This window comes from Podarcis pityusensis (genome assembly GCF_964106645.2).
Source record: "Podarcis pityusensis genome assembly, chromosome: 2".
NCBI lineage: Eukaryota > Metazoa > Chordata > Lepidosauria > Squamata > Lacertidae > Podarcis > Podarcis pityusensis.
In genome coordinates, this window is record NC_138029.1 from 20,703,299 (window position 1) to 20,729,408 (window position 26,110).

Consider the following 26,110-nt stretch of genomic DNA (forward strand, 5'->3'; position numbering starts at 1 on the left):
TCTAAACTCGTGTTTATGCTTAAAACTCATAAAATCATTTACCCAGAGCATGCTACAGGTTTCAACTGGGCAGTGGTGATATGACACCTGTTTGAAAACATGGGCCAGTGGAAACATTTTATTACATTTGGAGTCTTGACACAGGACAGTGGCACAGAGTTTTGTTTTTCCCCTAAAATAATGGATGCAAGAATTCAATACTGCCTGGAAGTCGTAGTAGTACCCTATAGTCACACCTCGGGTTACAGACGCTTCAGTTTGCGTTTTTTCGGGTTACGGACTGCCGAAACCCAGAAGTACTGGAACGGGTTACTTCTGGGTTTCGGCGGTTGCGCATGCGCAGATGCGCTAAATCGCGCTTTGTGCATGCACAGAAGCACCGAATCGCAACCCATGTGCACACAGATGCGCTGCTGCGGGTTGCAAACACTGCAGGTTGCAAACGTGGATCCCGCACGGATCCCGATCGCAACCCGAGCATCCACTGTATTTTATATTTTAGCTTTCAACTGTATGCCCGCAAACTTTGGGTTGCATCTATTGAAATCTAAACACAAGTGCACCGATGAGCACGTTCTGTTAACTGCATTCTTGTGCGAACTCTTCTGCTAGGACTTGGAAGAATGTGGAAGTGCAGCCAATATGCCTGCAACTGCATGTCTGTTAGCGGAAAGCAATAGCTGGAGTGCACTTTCCCCCTTAAAATATGTTTGCAAGCAGAGACTTCCGGGTTGGCGCGTCTGTCTAATGGCGGATTCCCTCCGAGCTCCGGAGGGAATCGGCTCAGCAGGGGATCGGGTCTTACCGTGCCGGCGACACGGGGACCCTCACAAACCACGTACACGGGGTACGTGGACATGGTGACTCGGCGGGCATCGTAAGCGCCCCCCCGACCCGTGAGAGAGCCTTTTTAAAGGCTAAGGATCGGGTGCCTGGGAGCGGCGTGGTGCTGTGAGTCTTCTGCTACCCCTGCCGAGCGAAGCCGCATGCCATTCTTCAGTCAGCGCTAACTTCTTCCTGCTAAATTTGGACTCAAAACTAAGAGCAACAACCCGTGAGTAATTTGAAAATTGGATTATAAATTTTTCGGATTGGATTTGGTACGAACGGAGGAGATGAAAAAAAAGGGAAGTCCGCCTCCTCCATATTGTTAACAGTGCAAGCAAGGATTTGACAACTAAAGTTGCGGGAAAACTTGTGAGATTGGATAAAAAATACAGACCTCACGGATTTAAAAGACCTAAGCTAAGGTGCTGGAGGACAAGAGATTATTTTGTTTGAAATTAAGTATCACCCTACTCAAGCCCGGGAGCAATCCGAGCTAAGAGCCTGCTGAGACATAGATACTTTTGACAGCTGTCAAATTAGCTGTCAAAGTTGAAAGAACTGAAAATTGAAACTTTAACCGATTAAATTGCTACAAATTATTACAAATAAGGAAAGATCGACACAAACAAGTCTGACTTTTGGATCGGAGAGGGAAAGATCATTAAAACCAGAATCCCTCTAGAGGGGACTCTTGGATATTGCAAGAATGGAACTAAAACAAGGAATACAGGAAATACGTGCTGGTTTGAAAGAGCTGATCTCTCTTGTGGGAAATTTGATACAGAGGAATGAGAAAGGCCTTGTTTTGTCTATGAGCCCACCAGACCCGAAGCTATCTGAAAATACACTAACTGACTTGGAAAGGGACTCATCGTTTGAAACACAGGCAGCTGGACAAGGGAAAGAACCCAAGATTGAGGAGGAAAAGACACCTGCCAAGCAAAAGGAGCTGAAGGAAGGGAAGGCTGAGACACCACATAAAGGAGAGGAGAGACCAAGATCTGCTAAGAAGAAATCTAAACTGACTAAGGTGAAAACAGGACTACTTGGGACATATAGATTTATGAAACAATGTTGGAATATGGGACACAAGCAAACAGGTTTAACTGAAAGAATCATCGCCAACATTGAGAAAATAAGTCTTCGATCCTGGGAGTTAAGCATGAGAGACTTTCGAAGGAATCGGCTGAAAGGAACTGTGAGAGACTTGCGCGCCTCGGACGTGAGATCACCAGGCTAGAAAGATGGACTAAATGTACTTTGATTAAGGATTGAAGCCGGGGGAGAAGGGTGGGACTTAACAGTCCGAAGGGGGTTGAAGTTTTTTGTTTTTTTTTTGTTTTCTACCTTTTAATTTTTATAGAATAAAGAATATTTTATAAGAATGGGGAATCCGTGGGGGGGAAAGGGTGGCAATTTTAGGAAAGGTATCTTCTTTTCTTTTTTAGAAACATGCTTATATCTTTTTTCTGTTCTTTTACTCTTATACAGAGGATTAAGGGGTATACGTTAATAAAATGCTAGCACAACAAATGAATTAAAGTATAATTTTATAATTAAAATGAATTTAATCAAACTAGGGTTAAGTAATTTTAATAAAATAAGGTACAGGATGTTTAGGGGAAAAACTTGCTAGAATAAATAAACTGGAGTTGGGAAACAATAGGAGGAGACGTGGGGAAGTCCTGAAAAGAAGTTACTGAAAATAAGTGTAAAGAGGTGAACCTCTTTTTCTTTTTCCTTTTTTTTCTTTTTTTTTTGGATGTATGTTTCTATGTTCCTGAGCTTTGATTCTAAATGTAATCTTATTTGGAAAATTAATAAAGATTATATAAAAAAAAAAAAAAAAATATGTTTGCAAGCAGTGTCTCTGAGATCTGAAGCCTTGGGCCAGCAAACGTTGCTTTCCAGCATTTGTCTTCCAGCCACTGGGGTATCGTTTTGCAGTGTGCAACCCAGCTATTTATTTGGGCTTGATCTGCCCTAGACAAGGTGTTTATAAAAGAATCAAAACAAAATAAATCCAGACGGGAGGAAAAACAGCAAAGGATTTTGTGCAAATGGATGTACTTGGATTTCACATTACTTTTTAGTGCAATGTGGTACTTGCTAAGGCAAAAGTCTGAAGTGAAGAGGCTTTCTGCTTGCAGGAGGACATCTTTAGATACAATCTATTGGTACATTTTAAATTTAAAAACTTCATGAGACCAAACTGACCAGTCAGTCTTAAGTTCCTTGCAACTTGAGTAATATCAACGCATTCCAAAAAAATCTGACAGAGTGATTGGATATTAGATTGTTAATGATACTTTGGACACCACTGTTACTGGCTCTATATACACTGCTAACTAGTTAATGTCCAAGAGTCAGAAATCCTATTTATTTAAATACTCTTTATTATTGTACTTGTAGACCACTCTTCAGTGTATGTCACAAGGTGGATTTGAAAAATGTGACAAAGCAAATAGATTTTACAAAAAACACACAGTAAAACCACAAAACAGTGTTATGGGATGGGGGGGATTTCTCTTAAGCAGGGCAAACCCTAGTTCAGGCTATTACTTTGAACTAGAGATGTCTCTTGTAACAACTTTGAGAGTCCAAATGAGCTAGTTTAATATGGGTATAACAAATTAATCAATTGTGTAACAATAAACAGCTGGAAGAGCCAGGGACAAATTGGTTACTGCAATAAATTTAGGTAGGTAGCCATGTTGGTCTGACGCAGTCAAAATAAATTAAAAAATTGTCCAGTAGCACTTTAGAGACCAAGTAAGTTTGTTCTGGGTATAAGCTTTTATGTGCATGCACACGAAAGCTTATACCCAGAACAAACTTAGTTGGTCTCTAAGGTGCTACTGGACAATGCAATAAATTTATTTGTTTGTTTGTATAGCGCTCTTCATCCAAAGATCTCAAGGTGGTTCATACCAATGTAAGCTTTTCTTTCCGTGTCTTCCGTATTACGGATCAACAGAACACACACAACAATGTGCCAACTGTTTCCTCTAACTCCACACTCATGTTCTTATAGTTCTTTTTTTTCCATTGGAGTACGCCGTATGAACATCAGTCAGAATCTTTTATCCACCCATCAAAAAACCAACAATAAAGAGAGAAGGCCCCCCCAAAAATATATTTATTTGCCTTTGGGTTACAAATTTACAAACAACATTTAAAGTAGGTTTAGCTCTTAAGATAAGACACATCTAGGATTACATTTCTCACAGGTGTCCAGTTTGCAGCAATGTGTACTTTGAAATAAAAGTTTCAACTTGTTCTCCCTGCAACATTTTCATCGCCCTCCAGTGAATGCTGCCGCAGTTCTCAGGTTTGCCTTGGGACTGAGTCAGTTCCTCTCTGATGTAATCCAGCCAAATATCTTCAAAGGAAGAAAAAAGGCTAGTTAATATTGTGATAATGGAAATGCCCCCATGGGCCCAAAACTTAGCAACACATGATCCTATGTATGTTCCACCATTGGGGTATATGTGTGGAGTGGTTTTTTTTTGCAAAATCTGGGACTAAAAACTTAGCAGTTGCTATAGTACTTACAATAGCTCCTTTTTAAAGATTATTTACTCCGCATCAAAGATGAGAAAGTGGTTCCAGCAGAAGTGGTGGGTTTCGATTTACGTTATGGTGTACAGTGGTGCCCCGCAAGACGAATGCCTCGCAAGACGGAAAACCCGCTAGACGAAAGGGTTTTCCGTTTTTGAGTTGCTTCGCAGGACGAATTTCCCTATAGGCTTGCTTCGCAAGACGAAAATGTCTTGCGAGTCTTGAGATTTTTTTTCGCTTTCCCCCCCCTTTTTCTAAGCCGCTAAGCCACTAATAGCCTTTTAGCAGCTAAGCCGCTAAGCCGCTAAGCCTTTAATAGCCGCTAAACCGCTAATAGCGCTAATCCGCTAAGCCGCTAATAGGGTTGCTTCGCAAGACGAAAAAACCACTAGACGAAGACACTCGCGGAACGGATTAATTTCGTCTTGCGAGGCACCACTGTATGTTGAACAAGGGTCGCGGGTGGCGCTGTGGGTTAAACCACAGAGCCTAGGACTTGCCAATCAGAAGGTCCGCGGTTCGAATCCCCACGACAGGATGAGCTCCTGTTGCTCGGTCCCTGCTCCTGCCAACCTAGCAGTTCGACAGCACACCAGTGCAAGTAGATAAATAGGTACCGCTCCGGCAGGAAGGTAAACAGCATTTCCGTGCACTGCTCTGGTTCGCCAGAAGCGGCTTAGTCATGCTGGCCACATGACCCGGAAGCTGTACGCCGGCTCCCTCGGCCAATAAAGCGACATAAGCGCCGCAACCCCAGAGTCAGTCACAACTGGACCTAATGGTCAGGGGTCCCTTTACCTCTATATGTTGAACAATGCAGACATTGATGATGAGCAACCTTTGGGCCAAGTCCAGAGTAAAATAACTTGTGCACAACTTTTAAAAAAATATCCCTTTCCTGTATATTGGATGGCTCTGGCTACCACCGGCTTATGGCCAGCCCCCAGGTTAGCCAGATGCTTAATTCTGGGGATTTGAGGGGTGGTGTGGGGATTTCATCTGAGGGACGTTGCTATTTGGGCTGCCTGCTTATTTAGCTGCCGACTTCATCCTTATTACCAGGCCTAGGCAAACTCCGGCCCTCCAGATGTTTGGGACTACAATTCCCATCATCCCTAGCTAACAGGACCAGTGGTCAGAGATGATGGGTATTGTAGTCCCAAACATCTGGAGGGCCAGAGTTTGCCTATGCCTGCTTATTATGATTCTGGCCTAAGTAGGTTCTCAAGATGACACGCAATAAAATCCAGTTTTTTGCATGCGTGTCTTTAAATTTACTCTAATCAAAATGCAGATGGAAGGAAGAGAAGATCTCTGGTTATACCCACAACACTTGAAGAAATAAAACTTCTTACCAGGGTCTGTGGCACCGAATTCTCTCAAGGCACGTTCATAATATTCTCGGATATTGGACATTTTACAGGATTCCTGGGAGGTAGAAAAAAAGGGGGGGATAACGAAGGATGCTGAGCCAAAGGTTACAGCTGTTAAATATACTTGCCAAGTACATAAAACAGTGTGTTGCTATTTAGTCCTTCAGCCCATGAATTAAAAGGGCACAGGAATAAGAGCAGAAGCTGTGACAGGCTTGGGCAATAAAGTATTGAGAAGCTTTCCCCTCTCACATGGCACTTTTCCTGCCTCACCACCCAAACCCATAGCCTTGAATGCTTCCCCTCCTATTCCTTCTCCACTACCCCACCACACCCCCTGGAGCTCCCTGAAAACTATCCATAAAACACACATACAGCGGTACCTCGGGTTAAGTATTTAATCCGTTCTGGAGGTCCATTCTTAACCTGAAACTGTTCTTAACCTGAAGCACCACTTTAGATAATGGGGCTTCCTGTTGCCGCCGCGCCGCCAGAGCACAATTTCTGTTCTCATCCTGAAGCAAAGTTCTTAACCTGGGTTAGTGGAGTCTGTAACCTGAAGCGTATGTAACCTGAAGTGTATGTAACCTGAGGTACCACTGTATTCCTATCCAACCAGATACAACCATGGGCAGCAACTAACGTGAAAGTTAAAAACATTCAGAAAGCACACAGAGGAGGCTGTTTTATTCTCAGACAGAAGGCAAGTCAATCTAGCTCAGAACTGGCTGGCAGTGGCTCTTCAAAGTTTGGGGCAGGGTTATCTCTCAGCCCTACTCAAAGCTGCCAGGATTTGAACCTGGGACCTTATGCATGCAAAGCAGATGATCTACCACTGAAGGCAGCCCTGTACAAGGAAGCTTTTAAAGGTTCAATGTTTTGCTATGTCTTTATTACGTATGCTGGAAGCCGCCCAGAGAGGCTGGGGCAACCCAGTCAGATGGGCGGGGTACAATTAATTATTATTATTATTATTATTACTACTATTATTATGCTAGACTACCAAAGAGTAGGCACTGATCTATGGGCCTTTTCAGGGCCCCACGCCTTTCAGTGCCCCCATGACAATGTATCAAAATTGGTTTATCAAAATTGTTGGTTGGTTAAAAAAAAAAATGTACTAGGCATCCACGTTTAATCTGACACTGTGGAGCTATGACCTTTTCCCCAAACAAACAAAAAAAGTATAAAAAAATAAGCAACATCACTAGCTGTTTAGGGCTTTCAGAAAACAACACAGCATTTTGAGCCATGTCAGGAAACGGAATAGCAACGATGCACTTGATATAGGTCAAATCCTTTAAAAAAAGTTTCCAGATGTTTTCTAAAAAGGCACCTTATAGTAGTCCAATCCCAACATATTCCAGCATATTAACCGCTGCTCCCTTTGGAAAATTCACAGTGGCACATGCCTCTAATGATACAGAACATCCAAAAACTAAGTTTGTCCTAAGTTACGTTACTTACTTGCTCCTTTTCAATCTGAATCATCTTCTTGAAGAACTCAAGGGAAAATGGACGGCTTTCATGCAAACTAGGACATAAAAGATGGTGTGTGAGGGATTCAGTTTTTAAAAAACCACCAGAGAAAGCAGAATAAATAAATAATTGTATTTCTGTATATATGTGTGTGTGTGTGTTTCAGAAGGAGTTCTTCTAACCTGGTAAAGACTTTCTTTGCTTTCTTATAGCCACCAGCCCTGTACGCCCATTCAATATACTTTTCCTTCATGGTTACCGAGTCAGCAGGCAGCGTGGCAAGCAAAGATCTCTGCAAGTTAAAACATAAAAAGAACCTGAGCACATTCAGAGAAGACCTGTGAAGCTCTTAAGCACATGTCATGGACTATGAGGAACCAGCATATTTTGATCTGAAGTGGGATATTTCAACCCAAGAGCTAAGGATTCAAATAGAAAGCAGGACTAGTGTACACAGATGGAATAATTCTGATTCAACTAACTTTAGCAAATCTGAGTACATCTTGTAATTTTGAGACTGTCCTTTCCAAATCAATATACAGTCATACCTTGGTTTTCGATCAGCTTAGTTCTCGAATGTTTTGGCTTCCGAATGCCGCAAACACTGAAGTGACTGTTCTGGTTTGTGAACTATTTTTGGAAACCGAACATCCGACGGGGCTTCCGACTGGCTGAAGGAGCTTCCTGCAGCCAATCAGAAGCTGCGCTTTGGTTTCTGAACGTTTTGGAAGTCGAAAGGACTTCCGAAACGTTCGAAAACCGAAAACTCAACAGCTGACAGCTTGGCCTCAGGATCTTGCACTCAGCAGAAGCCAGGTGGCATGTTTGACTTCCGTGGAGTGTTCGAAAACTGAAATATTCGTCAACGGAGACGTTCGAAAAACCGAGGTACCACTGTATTTAGAAATGGGGATTGTGTCTGAATGCATTCATACACACATTTATATTTGGGGTCCTTTGAGTATTACTGTCTCCAGTCATTCCCCTCCTTCTCCCCCCTTCTTGCCCCCCCCTCCTGCTTTGCTTCCACTTCTCTATTGTCAGAGACAACTCACATCTTCAGCAAAGGCTTTCCCCAAGTATGGCAGCCAGATCGGACACTGTCTTCCCTCGCCAAAGCCCTTGAGCCCAACTTAGTCTGGCTCCTGTACTCTACAAGGCTGTCTTGGGATCACATAATTTCTTTGACCTGCAGATTACCAAGCACAGTCCTGGCTCTAAAATTAATGCTAACATGATAATGTTGCTAGTAAAACTATTCCCATCTGCTTTCCTGAATAGTTCTACCCATGCTGAGCTGTCGTTGTTTTCAAATAGGATATGTAATACCTGATAGAGTGCTTCCGTTTCAGGAGTGCTATTGACATTCTCGCTCCATTCTGTACATAGAATCCATAACGGCAAGCTGTCCTAGTGGTAGGAAGAGAGAAAAATTAATGTATTTTTTAAAATAATTTTTATTGAATGGTTTTATGTTATAGAAAACAATACAACCATACTACCACTAAATATAATTAAGAAATAAAAATTACATACATCGATATTTAGTTTATTTGTTATTTACTGTCTTATTTCCTCCCAAACATTGCATACAACAACACACATATGTGCAGACACCCACACCCGCACAGAAAATGATAATAATGAAAGTAAATAATTTTTCCCCTTTTATCTTCCAAAATCTTTTCTTCAACTATGACTTCCTGTCAAGTCCCTTCGCATATGTTTTATCTTACATTTGAATGTACTCAAAACAATAAACCTTTCTATATAAATTGAGAAAAATTAATTTTAGGCCATGGAAATACTGTGCATGATATGCTGGATGCGAGGAACACACATAGAAGCCAGACCCAGCATTTGAGGCTATGTGACAGCTATGAAACATATTTTTAAAAGCCACAGAAAGCCCAGCGTGGGCTAGGAGATTAGGATGGCAGCAGAATTAATGCACTTATCTTCCTATTGGAGGGGTCTAGGCATATCAAGCAGCTGGAACCCCTTGCTGCAGAGGATAATATCAAAGGCTTGTAACGGGACAATAATGGGTGATACCTTTGTTCTAATTACAGGTGTTTAGGCAAGTAACTTAACCCTTAACTTAAGCATTACAAGCAAGGGGTGTGTGGCACACCATCTTAGTAACTCTGGGGTGTCCCCATAGTCATGTGCCTTTCCCCAAGTTGCAGCTGCTGCCCACCCCCGTGGAGTGCAACTTATACAAATTATGATGATGATGATGATGATGATGATGATGCCTATCTGACTGGGTGGCTTCCAACAAATTAAAACACATCAAACATTAAAAACATACAGGGCTGCCTTCAGATGTCTTCTAGAAGCCAGATAGTTGTTTACTTCCTTGACATCTGATGGGAGGGCGCCACCACCGAGAAGGCCCTCTGCCTGATTCCCTTTAACTTCACTTCTCACAGTGAGGGAACTGCCAGAAGGCCTTTGGAGCTGGATCTCAGTGTCTGGGCTGAATGATAGGGGTGGAGACACTCCTTCAAGTATGCAGGGCCAAAGCCCTTTAAAGCTTCAAAGGTCAGCACCAACACTTTGAATTGTGCTTGGAAACGTACTGGGAGCCAATGTGGTCTCAGCGGTCGCTCCCAGTCACCAGTCTGGCAGTGGCATTCTAGATTAGTTTTAGTTTCCGAGTCACCTTCAAAGGTAGCCCCCCAGAGAGTGCATTGCAGTACTCTAAGCACAAAGGCATGCATACAAGACACCCTCCCACCATGGCTGAGGAAACCCATAGTCTAGCATCATTCCAAAGGCATTCTGGGGGGAAAAACACTAAATGGAAGGTCCAGAGAATTTGCTCCTGTCCATTGGGGGATATAGGAAGCCCTGAACACATATTTTTTAGATGTCCCTTTTATGATGAGGCATGTAGAGAAACCATTGACCCCCCTGCTGGTGAGGCTTGCTGACCTCCCGGTAAAGCAAAATTTCGATCTTCTCCTGTTAGGCAAAGACCACAAGATGACCCGGATTGTAGTCAGATTCTGCGCACAGATCTGTAGGCGCAGACCATCCCCCAATTCAATCTAGTTTGTTGAAATTCCCAAACCCGGATCCACGGGCGACTTTGGGTCATTTCTCTAAGGTAGTCTATTTTGAAGTTTTTATGAGTTTACATGCCTATCGCACTTTTAAACTTAAAATCCATTGTTGTATATTGTTTTAAATGTTTGTTTTGCTATTGGGATGGTAGTTCCATTTCTGTGTCTCAAGCTGGTCTCTGACCGTAATAAATTTCATTGCTAAATGGAAGGAGCAAATGAGAAGAGTTGTTGCCCCTGCCTTCACAGTAAACATCCCTGAACACCATCTGTCCCCAAGATGAGGGGAACATTTCCCACCCACCTACCCAAGATCAGAACACATGCCCCCCCCAAAATGCAAGTGAGGTGGCAAATTGGGGAGGAGGGTATTTCAAGGAAGCTGCCTGTGGCGTTTGCCTCCTAGGATGGGTCATAAGGAAAGGGTTAAAATGGGTGTGATGTGATTGGCCAGTGAGAATGCAAGGGGGGAATAAAAGTTAGAGTGGGAGGTTTTGAAAGTCAGTTGAGGTTTGGGAGTTGAGAGTCGAGGTTTGGGAGTTGAAGAAGGAAGAGGGAGGTTTAGGTGTGAGTTGGTAGAGTTGTATTGTGAGAGAGTGAGAGGAATTGTTAGGTGGAGTCAGATAGATAGTTGGAATAATCAGTTTGGAGTTGTTAGGAACTAAGATTAAGAAACTGTCAAGAAAAACTAACTGAAACCATAAGCTTGTTCCTGCATTTAAAAATAAACTTGATTATTTGTTTATGTTAACAACTGACTGGACTCCCGTGTGTCCCCGTGAGATACGGGGTGGTGGCAGGGGAAAAAGCAATCGCAGTGGCGGCACAGGGTCAATAGACTGTCAAACGTCCGGGGGCCCTGTGTGGGATCGCCACACTGCCCCTCCACCATGAGGCTTGCAAACAGCGATCCTTTCATTCCAGGGGCTTGTCGCTTACCTTCGCCTTAACTGCTCTAAATGCTTCCTGGAAACAAGGGCCTACACCATCCGTGTTCAGCTGGAGTAGCAACTTCAGCCTCATCTCCCACATTTCTACCAAGTGGCTGAATCGTCTCGTTGCCGCTGCTGCCACCTCTTCAGCCTTTTCTCGGAGGTCGAGCCCCAGTAAGAGCTGGAGCTGACGAGATGCAAATCAAAGATAAAACGGAAGCCTTTATTGAGAAATGTGTCCCAAGACCCAAAGGCAAGTCTTCTCGTTTCATGCAGTGTAGTGCTTTTTTATATATTTAAAAAAAGACCCAGCAAGAGCCATGTACATCCTTACCCATTGCTGATAGAGAGAAGCTGGCAGCAACTGTAATTCATGAGCCCGGCTGCAAACACTTGATATCCTTTCCAACCTCTAAAAAAACAAGAAGAGATAAGGAAAAAAGAATGAGCTTCACTGCCACGCAGACTAGCCTCCACAAAAACAAAAGTAAACTTCTGAAATTGACTGCAGGAATACTTAAAGCGTTTACCTTCTGCTTTAACTCTTCGCTGTTTGTCTTCCGGTTATATCTTTCCAAGCAAAAAGCGACGTAACGTTCCCACATGGCCTCTGGAAGGTTAAAAATGTTTTTCTTAATAAAAATGGCAGTCACTCCTTCTGAACGAAAACAACAACACTGCTTTTCCAAGACCCACTAAAGAAAAATTCAACTCCTAAGCAAAAGCTAGGAACGCGGGTGGCGTTGTGGGTTAAACCACAGAGCCTAGGACTTGCCGATCAGAAGGTCGGCGGTTCAAATCCCCGCGACGGGGTGAGCTCCCGTTGCTTGGTCCCTGCTCCTGCCAACCTAGCAGTTCGAAAGCACCTCAAAGTACAAGTAGATAAATAGGTACCACTCCAGTGGGAAGGTAAACAGTGTTTCTGTGCGCTGCTCTGGTTCGCCAGAAGCGGCTTAGTCATGCTGCCCACATGACCCAGAAGCTGTACGCCGGCTCCCTCGGCCAATAAAGCGAGATGAGTGCCGCAACCCCAGAGTCGGCCACGACTGGACCTAATGGTCAGGGGTCCCTTTACCTTTTAAGCAAAAGCTATCAAACCAACAATTAAAGGGGGGGCACCTATTCACAAGATTCGCTACAAGTTTCTTTCCTCCTTCAGTATCTTTATTTAGAAATTTTATAAGCCACTTAATCGAAGAGCTCACTGAGCAGTGCACGAATAAAATCGTAGATAAAACACAGCTAAAATCCACACGGTACAGACACCGTATAAACCTCAAGGCAGCTCTGGTGCTTTCTCCTACTTCTCTGAGTCAGTTGGGAATGAAAATGTACAACATCTGACTCTCTTGGAGCACGTCATGAGTGAAAAGTAGATTACAGGACACCAGAAAGCAGACACACATATTCTACCCACCTCCTGGCTCTTTTCCGTCACCAAAGCAAGACAACGGTAAGTGGGCGATACTGCCCTTTGAATATGATTTCTGAGGCGTTTATGGGAGGCCTCTGGGAAGGTTGTGCATGAAATAAACCCTTGCTAACCAGCCTAGCCGGGTTCACTCAGCTGTTCCCTCCTCCAAGCAAATTGCACAATATACGTTAAGTCCCTGAGGTGAAGCGGTTAGTGGCATGAGGCCCGCAAACCCTTGTGCTACATGAAGATACAGGAGGGCCCTGCTTCCTCCCAACGCTGACACTCTGGCCGCCTTCTCAAATTCGGCAGAGGTGAAACGGTTTTGGACCACACCACTTCAGACTGCAGGCAAAGGTTCTGAGGAAAAATCACTCTCTCGGGAGCAGCAGTACACTCCCAAGCATGGAATATGTCCTATAAAAGCTTAGCCTGGAAGCTTGCTCCTTGAAATCTAAATTTCTACGTGGAGGCATTTTATTTGAGGCCCAGGAAGGTGCTGAATTGGGGAACATTCAGTCATGCAAGTCTCTACCTGCAGTCTTGAGGTGGTCAAATCCAGACATGGCTTTATTACCTCATCTGCTGTTAGAACTAGACCAACAAGCCTACAGTTCACCTTAAAGCCTATAGCTTAATTACTATTTTTGGAGGACATAAATCACCACTGTTATCGTGTAAAGGGAAAGGTAAAGGACCCCTGGATGGTTAAGTCCAGTCAAAGGTGACTATGGGGTCGCGGCACTCGTCTTGCTTTAAGGCCGTGGGTACTGGCATTTGTCTGCAGTCAGGTTTCCACGTCATGTGGCCAGCATGACTAAAATGCTTCTGGCACAATGGAACACCATGACGCAAACAAGAACAAACGGAAACGCCATTTACCTTCCCACTGCAGCAAACTATTTATCTACTTGCACTGGTGTGCTTTCGAACTGCTAGGTTGGCAGGACCTGGGACAGAGCAACGGGAGCTCACCCCGTCGCGGGGATTTGAACCGCCAACCTTCTGATCAGCCAAGCCCAAGAGGCTCAGTGATTTAGACCACAGCGCCACCCACATCGTGAAACCTGATTAACAATTGCAAGCGGATGAGAAGGACAAATGGACAAGCACTAGGAAAGCTTGCTGCCTCTCTTGCATTTCCAGATGGATGTTAAAGCGTGGGAAGGAGGCTCATCGCGCATGGAAATTCTTCGCAGCATCTGCATGACATCATTGGCAAAAACAAATGTATTGCCTTCCCGTTTTCATTCAAATATACCCCTTTCGGGGGAAATCTGAACAGTTAAAAATTAAAAAATAACCACACACATATTGAGCTCAAGTCCATCAGTTCGTAATTAAATAGGGAATCATGACTACATACATCTTCAAAGCTCTACCACAAGAACTGGAAGTATCATTTATGTTTTAGAGATTTTATACTTTATAAATGCTGATATATATTAGAGGCACAAGTTCTAACCTGTGGGAAGGGAGGCGACTGCTTCATCAAACACCATGCAACACCGTTCTTCTTTTAGGGCTGCTTCCTGTGCTTTTGACTGTTTGGACCGATGTTCTGTTGTGGGCAAGGAGTCCTTCTCCAGCTCCTGCCGTGCTATGTAGTCCCACATAAGAGGATCGTTGGCGTATTCTGCCTGCAGGCTAAGAGGAAAACTATCATGCTATTGTTCCATGCGCTACCCTCTTCTTAGGAGGGAGCATTAAGAGTGCTTTGCTCTACAAGCAGGCAGCTATATCACAACAGTGACATTTTATTTATCCTGAGATACTCTCGGCACCAATTCAGGTGAAGCCACATCAGACATGCCGGAGTCTGCCAAGTCATAGTGTGGTGTACACACACTAAAGAACAGAATGGGGATGAGGTGATAGACTGAAAGTGAGAACATCAAACCTGAATGCTTTCCATGTTAAACAAAATAATATTTCTAGCACAGTGGCTTCCAAACTTTTCTTTCCCAAAGACCACTTGGAAATTGCTGAAGGTCTTGGCAGACCACTTAATGATGTTTCTGCCTGTTGTAACAATTGCAATGCACTACGATAGATGATGATGATGATAATAATAATTTATTATTTATACCCCGCCCATCTGGCTGTGTTTCCCCAACCACTCTGGGCAGCTTCCAACAAAACAGTAAAATGCAAAAGATGCTGTATGATTTTTTTTAAAAAAAACTGTATTTTTACAGACACGCTGCAGACCACCTGAATGGACCACACTAATTGTGCTCTAGTTCTCCACCCCAAACTTACTTTTCCAAAATTTCCTTTTGAAGGTCTTGTGTAAAATCAAAAAGTTTTGCAATTGACAGCAGTGACAGAAGAAACTCGGCACCTAGAATGGAGTCAGACAGACAGACAATAATTTGGGGGGGTCCAGAACCTCATAAACAGTCTCTCTTAAGCCAGAAAATATTTAACAAATAAAATATATGTACTCTATAACAAGAGGATTAATTTAAAAAATGAATAAAACCGTAAGAACTCTCCAAACTTTGCTTTAAATGCATCTCTTTAATGTGGAGTGTCAAATTTTGCCGCAAGGCTTGGATTGACTTGTATGTGAACTTGCCTACACAATTCATGAATGCTCAGAATGCAGCTGGGACAGATCAGTCTGTAGATCATGCAGCTCTTAACCTCAGGGTCATGGGTTCAAGCCCCACATTGGGCAAAAGATTCCTGCATTGCAGGGGTTCGACTAGATGACCCTCAGAGTCCCTTTCAACTCTTATGATTCTATGCAGGTAATACCAGGTCAGAGACAACTGGCCCATCAACACGAGCATCCTGAGAGCAGCCAAATCCAGATGCTACAAGAAAGCTGAACAACTCATCCTACATACTAGTAAATATATTTCTTAAAAAGCTAGGTGCCACTTTTGAATTTTAAATCAGTCCCAAAATTCGTAAAACCATTTGAAACAATAAACAACAGTGAAAACATCCACATACAGTGGTACCTCGGGTTACATACGCTTCAGGTTACATACGCTTCAGGTTAGAGACTCCGCTAACCCAGAAATAGTACCTCGGGTTAAGAACTTTGCTTCAGAATGAGAACAGAAATTGTGCTCTGGCAGTGCGGCGGCAGCAGGAGGCCCCATTAGCTAAAGTGGTGCTTCAGGTTATGAACAGTTTCAGGTTAAGTACGGACCTCCGGAACGAATTAAGTACTTAACCCGAGGTACCACTGTAGTTGATTTAATTTCAGAAACCTCCGCAGCCAGAACCAAACCAGAACTCAGTTATCAACACTTGTGGAAAGTTAGGGTGAGCAGAGAGGTCGTTTAACTGTCTGTGAAAGCACCCCTTTGTCAGTAACACCTTCAGGGTTGTAGCCACCCAAAGTCATTCTGTTAGAATGGGTGCCGCAATATTCAACCCCAGCCAACCAAACTTCAGTCACCAGTGGCCTATATTTATTTTTAAAAACCTAAGGCAAGTTGGTGGGACGCAGGTGGCGCTGTGGGTTAAACCACAGAGCCTAGGACTTGCCGATCAGAAGGTCAGCGGTTCGAATCCCCGCGACGGGGTGAGCTCCCATTGCTCGGTCCCTGCTCCTGCCAACCTAGCAGTTCGAAAGCACGTCCAAGTGCAAGTAGATAAATAGGTACCGCTCTGGCAGGAAGGTAAACAGTGTTTCTGTGCGCTGCTCTGGTTCACCAGAAGCGGCTTAGTCATGCTGGCCACATGACCCGGAAGCTGTACGCCGGCTCCCTCGGCCAATAAAGAGAGATGAGCGCCGCAACCCCAGAGTCGGTCATGACTGGACCTAATGGTCAGGGGTCCCTTTACCTTTACCTAAGGCAGGTTGCTACTTAAAACACACACACACAGAGAAACACAACATGGAGTTACCTTTGATTTTCTGAACAGCATTTCTGTAGACAACTCGGGCCATTGCACCATTAAGTATTTCCTCAGAATAGCTGAATTCACCCTAAAATTGCAGGCAAAAGTGAAGCTTTCATGTCCTAGACCCTTTTCAGATAAAAAAACAATTCATGGCACACAACCAACACTTTTTCTTCCACAGAGTTGCAGCCGGGGCCCCACTGCACATATGGGCCACTGCACTGCACTGTCAGAGAAATGCTCCACATATATTGATAGGTGGACATTCCCTAATATTGAAAAAGCAACAATAGTGTGGCCTCTGGTTAGCTTTGTTGGCATATATTTTCCATAAGGCACAGAAGGTCACAAGAAACTTGCAGATTGTCAACGTCTTCTAGAAGCAACACAATACACTTTGGTGGGCAGGGTCAGGGAAGGTCAAGATGGAATAATTTAGCTTTTTCCTACCCACCACAAGCCATTTGGATGGGGTGGGCTACATGTTCAACAGAATACATAAATTAAAAAGGAACTTGGCAAAGAACCTTTCACAAGAGGTGTGTGGTCTCTGAAAGAGTGCAGTCACTCAACGAAACACAATCCGGTGTTCGCCTTGCGTTTGTTAACAGCTGTACAAGTTACTAGAACTGTTCCACAGCACATGTCCCAAGTTGATGACTCGCCACTATTACAGGAGCACAGAAACATTGCTCCACAGGAGAAAGCTGCGCCAGCGACGTTCCTCGAGTCATGTAGACTCTGAGCTGCACTTAAAGGACAAGCACAAGACCAATTAAGGGATAGTGGTTTTTGCTTCAGATGTCTCAAATGGACACATAGCACAGGAAAGTACAGTGGACGCTCAGGTTGCGAATGTGATCTGTGAGGGATGCACGTTCGCAAGCCGCAGTGTTCGCAACCCACAGCTGTGCACACATGGGTTGCGATTTGGCGCTTCTGCGCATAGCGTGATTTACTGCTTCTGCGCATGCGCAACCACCGAAACCTAGAAGTAACCCGTTCCAGTACTTCCGGGTTTCGGCGGTCCGTAACCTCAAAAAATGCAACCTAAGGCGTCTGTTAACCCGAGGTATGACTGTACTGTATAAGCATATCGTAATTTATTGTATCGCAAACACTTCAAATGATACAACTTAACTGTCTAAGTCAGAGGCGGGAAAACATTTTCCAGATTAAGGATCCCCATACCCTCCTGGGCCACGTTTTGGGGGATGCACACCAGTGATGGGAAGGGGGCCAGAAGCAGGCGCAAAGTGAGTACAGCAACTGTTGTGACACTTTACCGTACAAAGTTAAGTGCATCCCAGTCGCCAGGGCCGGATTTAGGTTTGATGAGACCCTAAGCTACTGAAGGTAATGGGGCCCTTTATATATCCAGCTGTCCTTTGTCAACAACAAATTGTTGCTGTTTATTGGGTTGAATATATGCTATATGGTAATTTATGGACCTAATAGGTATCTAAAGCCATTTGCACGTAACAAAATATGTATTTTATCAAAGTAATTGTTGAACTGAAATACAATTAAGAACAAGTATATTAATAGTGAAATACAATTAAGAAGAAGTATATTGGGGGGGTACAGAAGTACTGTTTTTGGGGGACAGGAGACAGGCGGGTATGGAGGTCCTGAATGGAGTAACTGTGCCCCTGAAAGACCAGGTGCACAGCCTGGGAGTCATTCTGGACTCACAGCTGTCCATGGAGGTGCAGGTCAATTCTGTGTCCAGGGCAGCTGTTTATCAGCTCCATCTGGTACGCAGGCTGAGACCCCACCTGCCCGCGGACTGTCTCGCCAGAGTGGTGCATGCTCTAGTTATCTCTTGCTTGGACTACTGCAATGTGGGGCTACCTTTGAAGGTGACCCGGAAACTACAACTAATCCAGAATGCAGCAGCCAGACTGGTGACTGGGAGTAGCCGCAGAGACTATATAACACCGGTCTTGAAAGAACTACACTGGCTCCTAGTACGTTTCCGAGCACAATTCAAAGTGTTGGTGCTGACCTTTAAAGCCCTAAATGGCCTTGGTCCAGTATACCTGAAGGATCGTCTCCACCTCCATCATTCTGCCCGGACACTGAGGTCCAGCGCCGAGGGCCTTCTGGCAGTTCCCTCGCTGCAAGAAGCCAAATTACAGGGAACCAGGCAGAGGGCCTTCTTGGTAGTGGTACCCGCCCTGTGGAACGCCCTCCCACCAGATGTCAAAGAGAAAAATAACTACCAAACTTTTAGAAGACATCTGAAGGCAGCCCTGTTTAGGGAAGCTTTTAATGTTTAATAGGTTATTGTATTTTAGTGTTTTATTGGAAGCCGCCCAGAGTGGCTGGGGAAACCCAGCCAGATGCGCGGGGTATAAATAATATATTATTATTATTATTATTATTATTAGGCAAGAGAATGGGTCTCTAAGCTATAGCTTGTTTTGCTTATACATAAATCCGGCCGTGCCAGTCACACAACGCTCACAGGTTTCCACAAACACACACCCATCTCCACCCAGGGAGGAAAGAGGCATTTTCACAGTTCAAGGACTTATTTCAGCCAAGCAAAAGCACTTGAGAAGGGTGTAGAGACAGGCTGAAGAGGAGTGTGGCCTGGGGACAGGAGATGTAGCCTGGAAAAAATTCCCAAGGGCTCAACGGACAGGTCTAGAGTTTCCCCACCCCTGACCCAAGGGGAATTGTTTCTGGCACAGGCAGAAATTTTCCGTGACTAACGACATCTCATTTCTTACCAGGTCCATCTTTGCTTGCTCAAATTCTTTCTTCTCTTTCCTTTGCTTTTCGGCATTCATGAGCTCCATCCTGAAATACTACAAAAACAAAGAAAGGCAAAGAGGGGGAAATGAGGTGGCAAGGGCTTCAAACGCCAGTGGAGAAGGATTCCTTGTTACTACTGTGGTTAATAGTGGTGCTGATGTAAAACGTAACTGGAGTAAAATCAGGAATAGGAAATCAGCCATTTTGTGGCGTGCTCCCAATTAACCATGATTAAGGGACTCCCAGCATTATGTCTACTACTAAAAAAAAAATTAGCTGTCTTCTTCTTAATAAACTTTGCATTCGTTGTTCTTTTGACTTTTCCCTCACTACTGTTCTTGAAACTGTTGAAGATTTTGCCCGGTTAAGTGCTTCACCAGAAACTGACGCCGTCATTGTGGATGGACCAGGATAAACATGGCTGTTTCACAACAACAGAGGCTACTATTGACACATAAAAATAATGACGACAGTGGAGATCAAGTTGGCATGTTAAAATTTTAGAGAGAAATTTTAAAGCTCCCTTGGACTTTTGATGATTTTAACAACAAAAGCAATACTACAAAATTGCATCACTTTCAGGCTGCAAAGATAAAACACAAAGGACTTCACAATGATTGCATATCTTACTTTCCCACCTGTGGTAAAGACAATTACATCTGAGGTTTTTCCTGGCAGACACACTCAGAGTCAGTGCCTACCGTATTTAACTATAGCTTTGAGAATGAAAAAAGGGCATCATACTATTAGCTCGAAAGTTATACGTATATAAAAAAGCAACAGTATGTCCAACCAGGCTCACTTGGCACATTCATTACAGGCACTGAACAAAACCATTTCTCTTCAACCAGGCCTTTGACTGATTAGCATTATATGGCTTTTTAAATGTGTCTGTGGGAGCGGGGTTATTGGTTTGTTTTGCTTTCGTTTTATTACGCATTTTGTGTTTTCGTTTTGTATTTTTCTGTTGTGAACGGCCCTGTGATCTTCGGAGGAAGGGCGGTATACAACTACTACAACTATAAAAAAGAATAATTTGCCAGTGAGGATGGAAAACCGGAATGGCGTTCTGTTCTTCAGTTCAACAAACCAGCAGTCAATCAACAAGCAGATCTTAGCTGAAACGAACTAGTTAAACATTTGCAGCGGCGAAGGGGGGAAGCATCAGAATCACATGTTACCTCTTGATACAGTTTGGGACATTCTGGATGGAAACGCAAGGCACGAAGGAACAACTGCCGGGCACTTTCAGATGACAGGCGGTCCTCCATTTCCCATTTTGCAGCCATGATCCAGAGAGCTACAACAGAGAGAGAGAGAGAGAGAGAGAGAGAGAGAGAGATGCATGGTGCTATTTTAAGACAGTCACTGCAAAACCAACTGACAAGCAAGAAGTCATTCTGAGTAATGGTTCTTATGCCTTGTTCTGCTAGCCTCGCCTTCCCCAACCTGATACCTTCCAGATACTGCTAGACTACAACTCTCATCATCCCTGGGTATTGGCCACACTGGCTGGAGCTGATGGGATCTGGAGGACACAACATTGGGGAAGGTTGCTCTGGTATACCAACATAACCTGTTCCATCAGCTTAAATGAGCCAGATCAGGCAAGCGAATTGTGCCACTGCCAATATATCCCATCCATCACTCCAAGACTGCCTACCCTACTCACTTCATTTACAAGAGTAAGTACTGTACCTGGTTTGTTGGGATGAAGGGCTAACATGGCTGAAAACACCTTGCCCAGCTGTATTTTCCTGTTCTATTAGGAAACAGAAAGCATCATATCACTCTCTTATATTGTGTACCTTTTCAAGTGAAACAGATTCACTTTCATTACAGAGGACTTTGATACTGTTTGGTTTGCCATCTTACAGTGAAATATATCTGGATCTGCACAGCAAGCAACTTAGTTTTTAGTACCTGCATTCCCCTTAACAAAAGCTTGGGGTGGTCAGGCAGAACAACAAAGCTCAAACAGCAGCAAGACTGTGAATATTTATTTAGTATTTATTTATTTATCTTTATCACAAACTCCGGCTGTTGTAAACTCTGTCATGCATACACATATATAAGGGACAGAGACTAACTCACAGTCCTCTGATAGTACTGGCAGGTAAAAATATCAAAAGCAAGTCCAGTCGTTCCAACAAGTCCGGTCATTTCAACAAGGTTCTTCCAAATTATCACCATGCAAAGACCACATCCCGTGGCTCCCTTGAAAGAAGGTTCAACTGCTTTATAAGCTCACAGCTGAAATGAGGAAATTACACTCCAATACTCACCCATTTCTTGCAAAAGGCCACATGAGACAACCACAGCTGAAGATCATCCTATGGAAGTGAAACAAAGAGGAGGGTACAGGTAAGCTAAGAACACAACAGGTACCATTAATCCAGAATTGTTATCCTTTTTACAACAATGGCGTAAGGAGCAAGATATGGGAAAGTCAAAGCTTCCACAGCCAGCAATTGAGAAAAGAAACTATGGAATGAAGAAGTGTCTAAACTAGCAGTCAGTGATGGACCTGTCTTTCAGGAGGAGGAAGAACCAGTATTCTAAAACAAGCATTTTAGAAACTAAAAAGGCAAAGGTAAAGGTAAAGGGCCCCTGACCATTAGGTCCAGTCGTGGCCGACTCTGGGGTTGCGGCGCTCATCTCGCTTTATTGGCCGAGGGAGCCGGCGTACAGCTTCCGGGTCATGTGGCCAGCATGACTAAGCTGCTTCTGGCGAACCAGAGCAGCGCACGGAAACGCTGTTTACCTTCCCGCCGGAGCGGTACCTATTTATCTACTGGCACTTTGACGTGCTTTCGAACTGCTAGGTTGGCAGGAGCAGGGACCGAGCGACGGGAGCTCACCCCGTCGCAGGGATTCGAACCGCCGACCTTCTGATCGGCAGGTCCTAGGCTCTGTGGTTTAACCCACAGTGCCACCCGCGTCCCTATTTTAGAAACTAGAAAGCTACAAATTGCAACTGGTTTGTTCTTGGCTTACCACTCATGGTTTGTTTGGAGCAAGACAACCCATGAGCCCAGGTTTGAACATAACACTAAGCCAAACTCTGTCACAGCTCCAAGAAAAACAGCAGCAGCACCAGGAGAGAAGTGAAACAGCTGCTGTTTTCTAACTATGTCGCTAGGACACCTGCTCATTCATACTTAGCTGCAGTTTGGCTTTAGAATTATGCACAAATAAGGTCAGCATCATGTTACACAAGAGGTTATACAAAATCATCCAAGTGCTATAGAATAAAACAGTCTTACACTCCATTTTGTTGTGGCCCGTTTGAAGACACCATGTATTCTCTGCAGAATGGAGTACTCAATCTCATCTTTCTTGAACGAGTAGCCAGTGCGCTATGGAAAACAATGACCAACTTTACAATCCTTGGTAAATTCCATAAGGACCCCTTCAAGTTTTCAGTTACATGTCAACTTACCGCTCTTCTTTTCTTAATCAGTTCCAACAGATTGATTTCATACTGAAGGGGAAGAAAATATTTAGAAGGTCAACAATACTTCAAGGATGATAAAAACTGAGAAATGGCTAGCACAGAAAAAGCCATGCATTTATTGCTTTATATAGATTTTATATGCTATTATATAATAACAACTGCAATTAAGGCCTGTAATAATGAGGTGAATAAATCAAAAATTATCCAGTGCCCATTCATCCTAGCTACTAAGCATGGAGAAACTCTCCTCCCCACTCAATCAGTGGGCTGAATCCTCTTGGATTTTGATGGAACCAAAACATGCATTTACCACTTTCTCTCTCTCTCTCTCTCTCTCTCTCTCTCTCCCTCTCCCTCTCTCTCTCTCTCACACACACACACACACACACACTCATTTCTCTATGTAGGGTCCAGAAAGACTTCTGTCTATTCTTAAGAGCTGCTGCTAATCAGTGCATAGACCAGGGATGGGGAACCTGCGAACCTCCAGATGTTGGTAGTCCAAACCCCATCAACCTCAGCCAGCATGGCCAATTGTCAGGGATTATGGGACCTGTAGTCCAGCAACACCTGGAGGGTCAATAAGTTATCTACTCGTCTGGTGATATAAGGCAGCTTCCTCTGTTTTTAAAAGGCCCTCTCTACATCCTTACAACTGCATCGTAATTAATGTATAAATCTGCTGCAGCAAAATTTAGAACCAAGAGATATACCAGACTGTGCATTTGAAAACTAAGCCATGCTTTATTGCATTATGTTTTCAGTTCACATTTTTAAGAAACACCAGAAAATATAATGCTTGTTAACGGAGATAAATCTCAAGAGATGAAAGCATACCGAAAATGAATCTTCTTAAGAAACCTACCTGAATGTAACTGATAAAATTTTCCTTATGGAGTGCTCTCCGTTGTATTTTATATTCAAGGGCTAATGTCTTCTTAATAACCGCCCTGCAGAAATACAAAAAGGCAACATCCTTCCATGGTTCCCAATCCACAGAAAAACACAGGTATCACAACAAATTGAGGTGGTAACAACTCAATTTCCTCCTTATCGTCCATGTCTGGTGAGGGACATGCAGGTTCTATATCGGTGCCTGGCTGCTAGAATGGTCTGGGTGGGGGGCTGATAAAATCCTGAAAAGATGTTACTGAATATATGGAAAATAACTGTGTACAGCTGACAACGTTGTCAGCATTAAGATAAATTCCACAGTGTAAATAAGTTTTGAGGGATGTCACAATGGAAAAGCGACTGGCATAGTTTTTTTGTAAAATATGCAGGGATATAAAATATATATGATGAACCATGAAAAGAGAAGAAGGGAAGTCTTAAGTATGTAAAATGTTTATCTGAACTTGTAAAACAGAAGATTTAATAAAAATCACATTTACAAAAAATAAAAATAAAAGATGTAATGGCTTGGCTGTGAAATTTAGAACCCACGAGATATATCAGAATGTGCATTTGAGCACTAAGCAGTGCTTTCCTGGCATTATATTTTCAGTTTGCATTTATGAGAAAGAAAAGACACAGTTGGTAGCATTGAGATAAATTCCACAGTGTAAATAAGTTTTGATGGATGCAATAATGGAATAACTGAATGGTATAGTTTTTGTAAAAAAAAATACAGGGATGTAAGATATGTAAAATGAACCATCGAAAGAGAAGAAGGGAAGTCATTGATATCTTAAGTATGTTAAATGTTTCCCTGAAATAGTAAAAATTAATAAAAATCATATTTATTTTTTTAAAGAAGATATTATGGCTTGGCTGCTTGCAGGTCTGCCGAGTAAGGTGAAGAGCCTGTTCCCTACCAACCTTGAAGGAGTAGGACCAGGGCCGGATTTAGGTTTGATGAGGCCCTAAGCTACTGAAGGTAATGGGGCCCTTTATATGTCCAGCTGTCCTTTGTCAACAAATTGTCACTGATTTTTTTGTGTTGAATATATGCTACATGGTCATTTATGGACCTAATAGGTATCCAAAGCCATTTGCACATAACAAAATATGTATTTTATCAAAGTAATTGTTGAACTGAAATAAAATTTAGAAGAAGTATATTAATATATTAATAGTGAAATACAATTAATAAGTACATGAATAGGTAAAGGTAAAGGGACCCCTGACCATTAGGTCCAGTTGTGACCGACTCTGGGTTTGTGGCGCTCATCTCGCTTTATTGGCCAAGGGAGCCGGCGTACAGCTTCCGGGTCATGTGGCCAGCATGCCTAAGCCGCTTCTGGCGAACCAGAGCAGCGCAGGGAAACGCAATTTACCTTCCCACCGGAGTGGTATCTATTTATCTACTTGCACTTTGACGTGGTTTCGAACTGCTAGGTTGGCAGGAGCAGGGACCGAGCAACCGGAGCTCACCCATCGCAGGGATTCGAACCGCCAACCTTCTGATCGGCAAGTCCTAGGCTCTGTGGTTTAACCCACAGCGCCACCCACGTCCCAAGTACATTAATTGTGAAATAATTATTAAGCTCTAACTTAAAATGGTTGGGGGCCCATTACTTACATCACAGGAGCCTACACAACACAAAACACTGTTGCTGTATGTAGGTTTTATTTGATTTGTTTTTTATCTTAGATTTTGGAAACGTACATCCAGGGTTTTTTTTCCTTTAAATTTTTGGGGGACCCCAAGAGAGTGTGACCCTAAGCTAGAGCTTGTTTAGCTTATACGTAAAACCGACCCACACAAACGAGGTTCCCTTTCCCCACCTTCCTGCTTCCACCCCCAATCCATGGGGTCGTTCCCTCCCTAGATCCCCGGGGATCGCGGAGATCCCGCCTCGCCCAACCTGATCTCTTTGCTGGTGAGGAGCCCGACCCTCCCCAGCTCCTCTAGCTCGGGGATCCGGTCCTCGATGCGCTGCTCGGTCCTCTCCGCCATAACCGGGAAAGGCGACCAGCCTCCGAGCGCCGGTCTCTATCTAGATGCACGGCAGCAGCGAGCGACACATGCACGCGCCAGGAGAGAGAGACCACTTCCGCTTCCGCCGGGGCGTCGCCGCGTTTCCCTTCCGCGCAGGGCTCGCTGCCTCCCTGCGGCTCCCAGGGGAACTGCAGCATTTCTGGCTCCGGCCGGGAAAAGGGGTCAGGGCAGATCAGGGCCGCATTGTCAGCCTTTCCTCCTCCGCTCCTGTGCAAGGAAAACCTGGTCCAGACCTGAGGTGGGATGAGGGCCTGGTGACAACCTGAGTTGCTAAGATGTGGAATATACACTTCGTTAATTCAAGGAATATACACTTCATTAATCAAAATTTACCAATTTCTGTGATTCACCCCCAGCAAATTCCTACCAATCTTGTCTTCCATACTACAAACGCTGTCATTCGGGATCTCCCTCTTTGATA

General features: G+C 43.8%; 1 protein-coding gene across 1 annotated transcript; it reads right to left on the minus strand.

Annotated features, from left to right (window-relative positions):
- Nucleotides 1–3,949: 3,949 nt before the first annotated feature.
- Nucleotides 3,950–25,745, minus strand: UTP6 (UTP6 small subunit processome component). Its single transcript, XM_080994623.1, has 19 exons — nt 25,556–25,745; nt 23,611–23,695; nt 22,731–22,772; nt 22,555–22,647; nt 21,574–21,621; nt 20,987–21,050; nt 20,470–20,588; nt 19,264–19,341; nt 16,529–16,610; nt 14,921–15,002; nt 14,124–14,305; nt 11,775–11,854; nt 11,579–11,656; nt 11,252–11,431; nt 8,571–8,651; nt 7,424–7,533; nt 7,230–7,296; nt 5,745–5,817; nt 3,950–4,210 (listed from the first exon to the last, which is right to left on the minus strand). Exons 1-19 carry the CDS (start codon nt 25,645–25,647, stop codon nt 4,053–4,055), a joined length of 1,794 nt encoding a protein of 597 aa, XP_080850749.1. The 5' UTR covers nt 25,648–25,745; the 3' UTR covers nt 3,950–4,052.
- Between the last annotated feature and the right edge of the window lie 365 nt (nt 25,746–26,110).

Bases quoted from the DNA above. Each gene is read 5' to 3' on its own strand.
- UTP6 (XM_080994623.1), bottom strand. From the start codon at position 25,647: ATGGCGGAGAGGACCGAGCAGCGCATCGAGGACCGGATCCCCGAGCTA. The intron at 19,342-20,469 runs GTAACATGTGAT...TTGTTTTTGTAG, and splicing joins GTCCCAAACTGTATCAAGAG to TATTTCAGGATGGAGCTCAT. The intron at 4,211-5,744 runs GTAAGAAGTTTT...CTTCCTTTGAAG, and splicing joins ATTCGGTGCCACAGACCCTG to ATATTTGGCTGGATTACATC.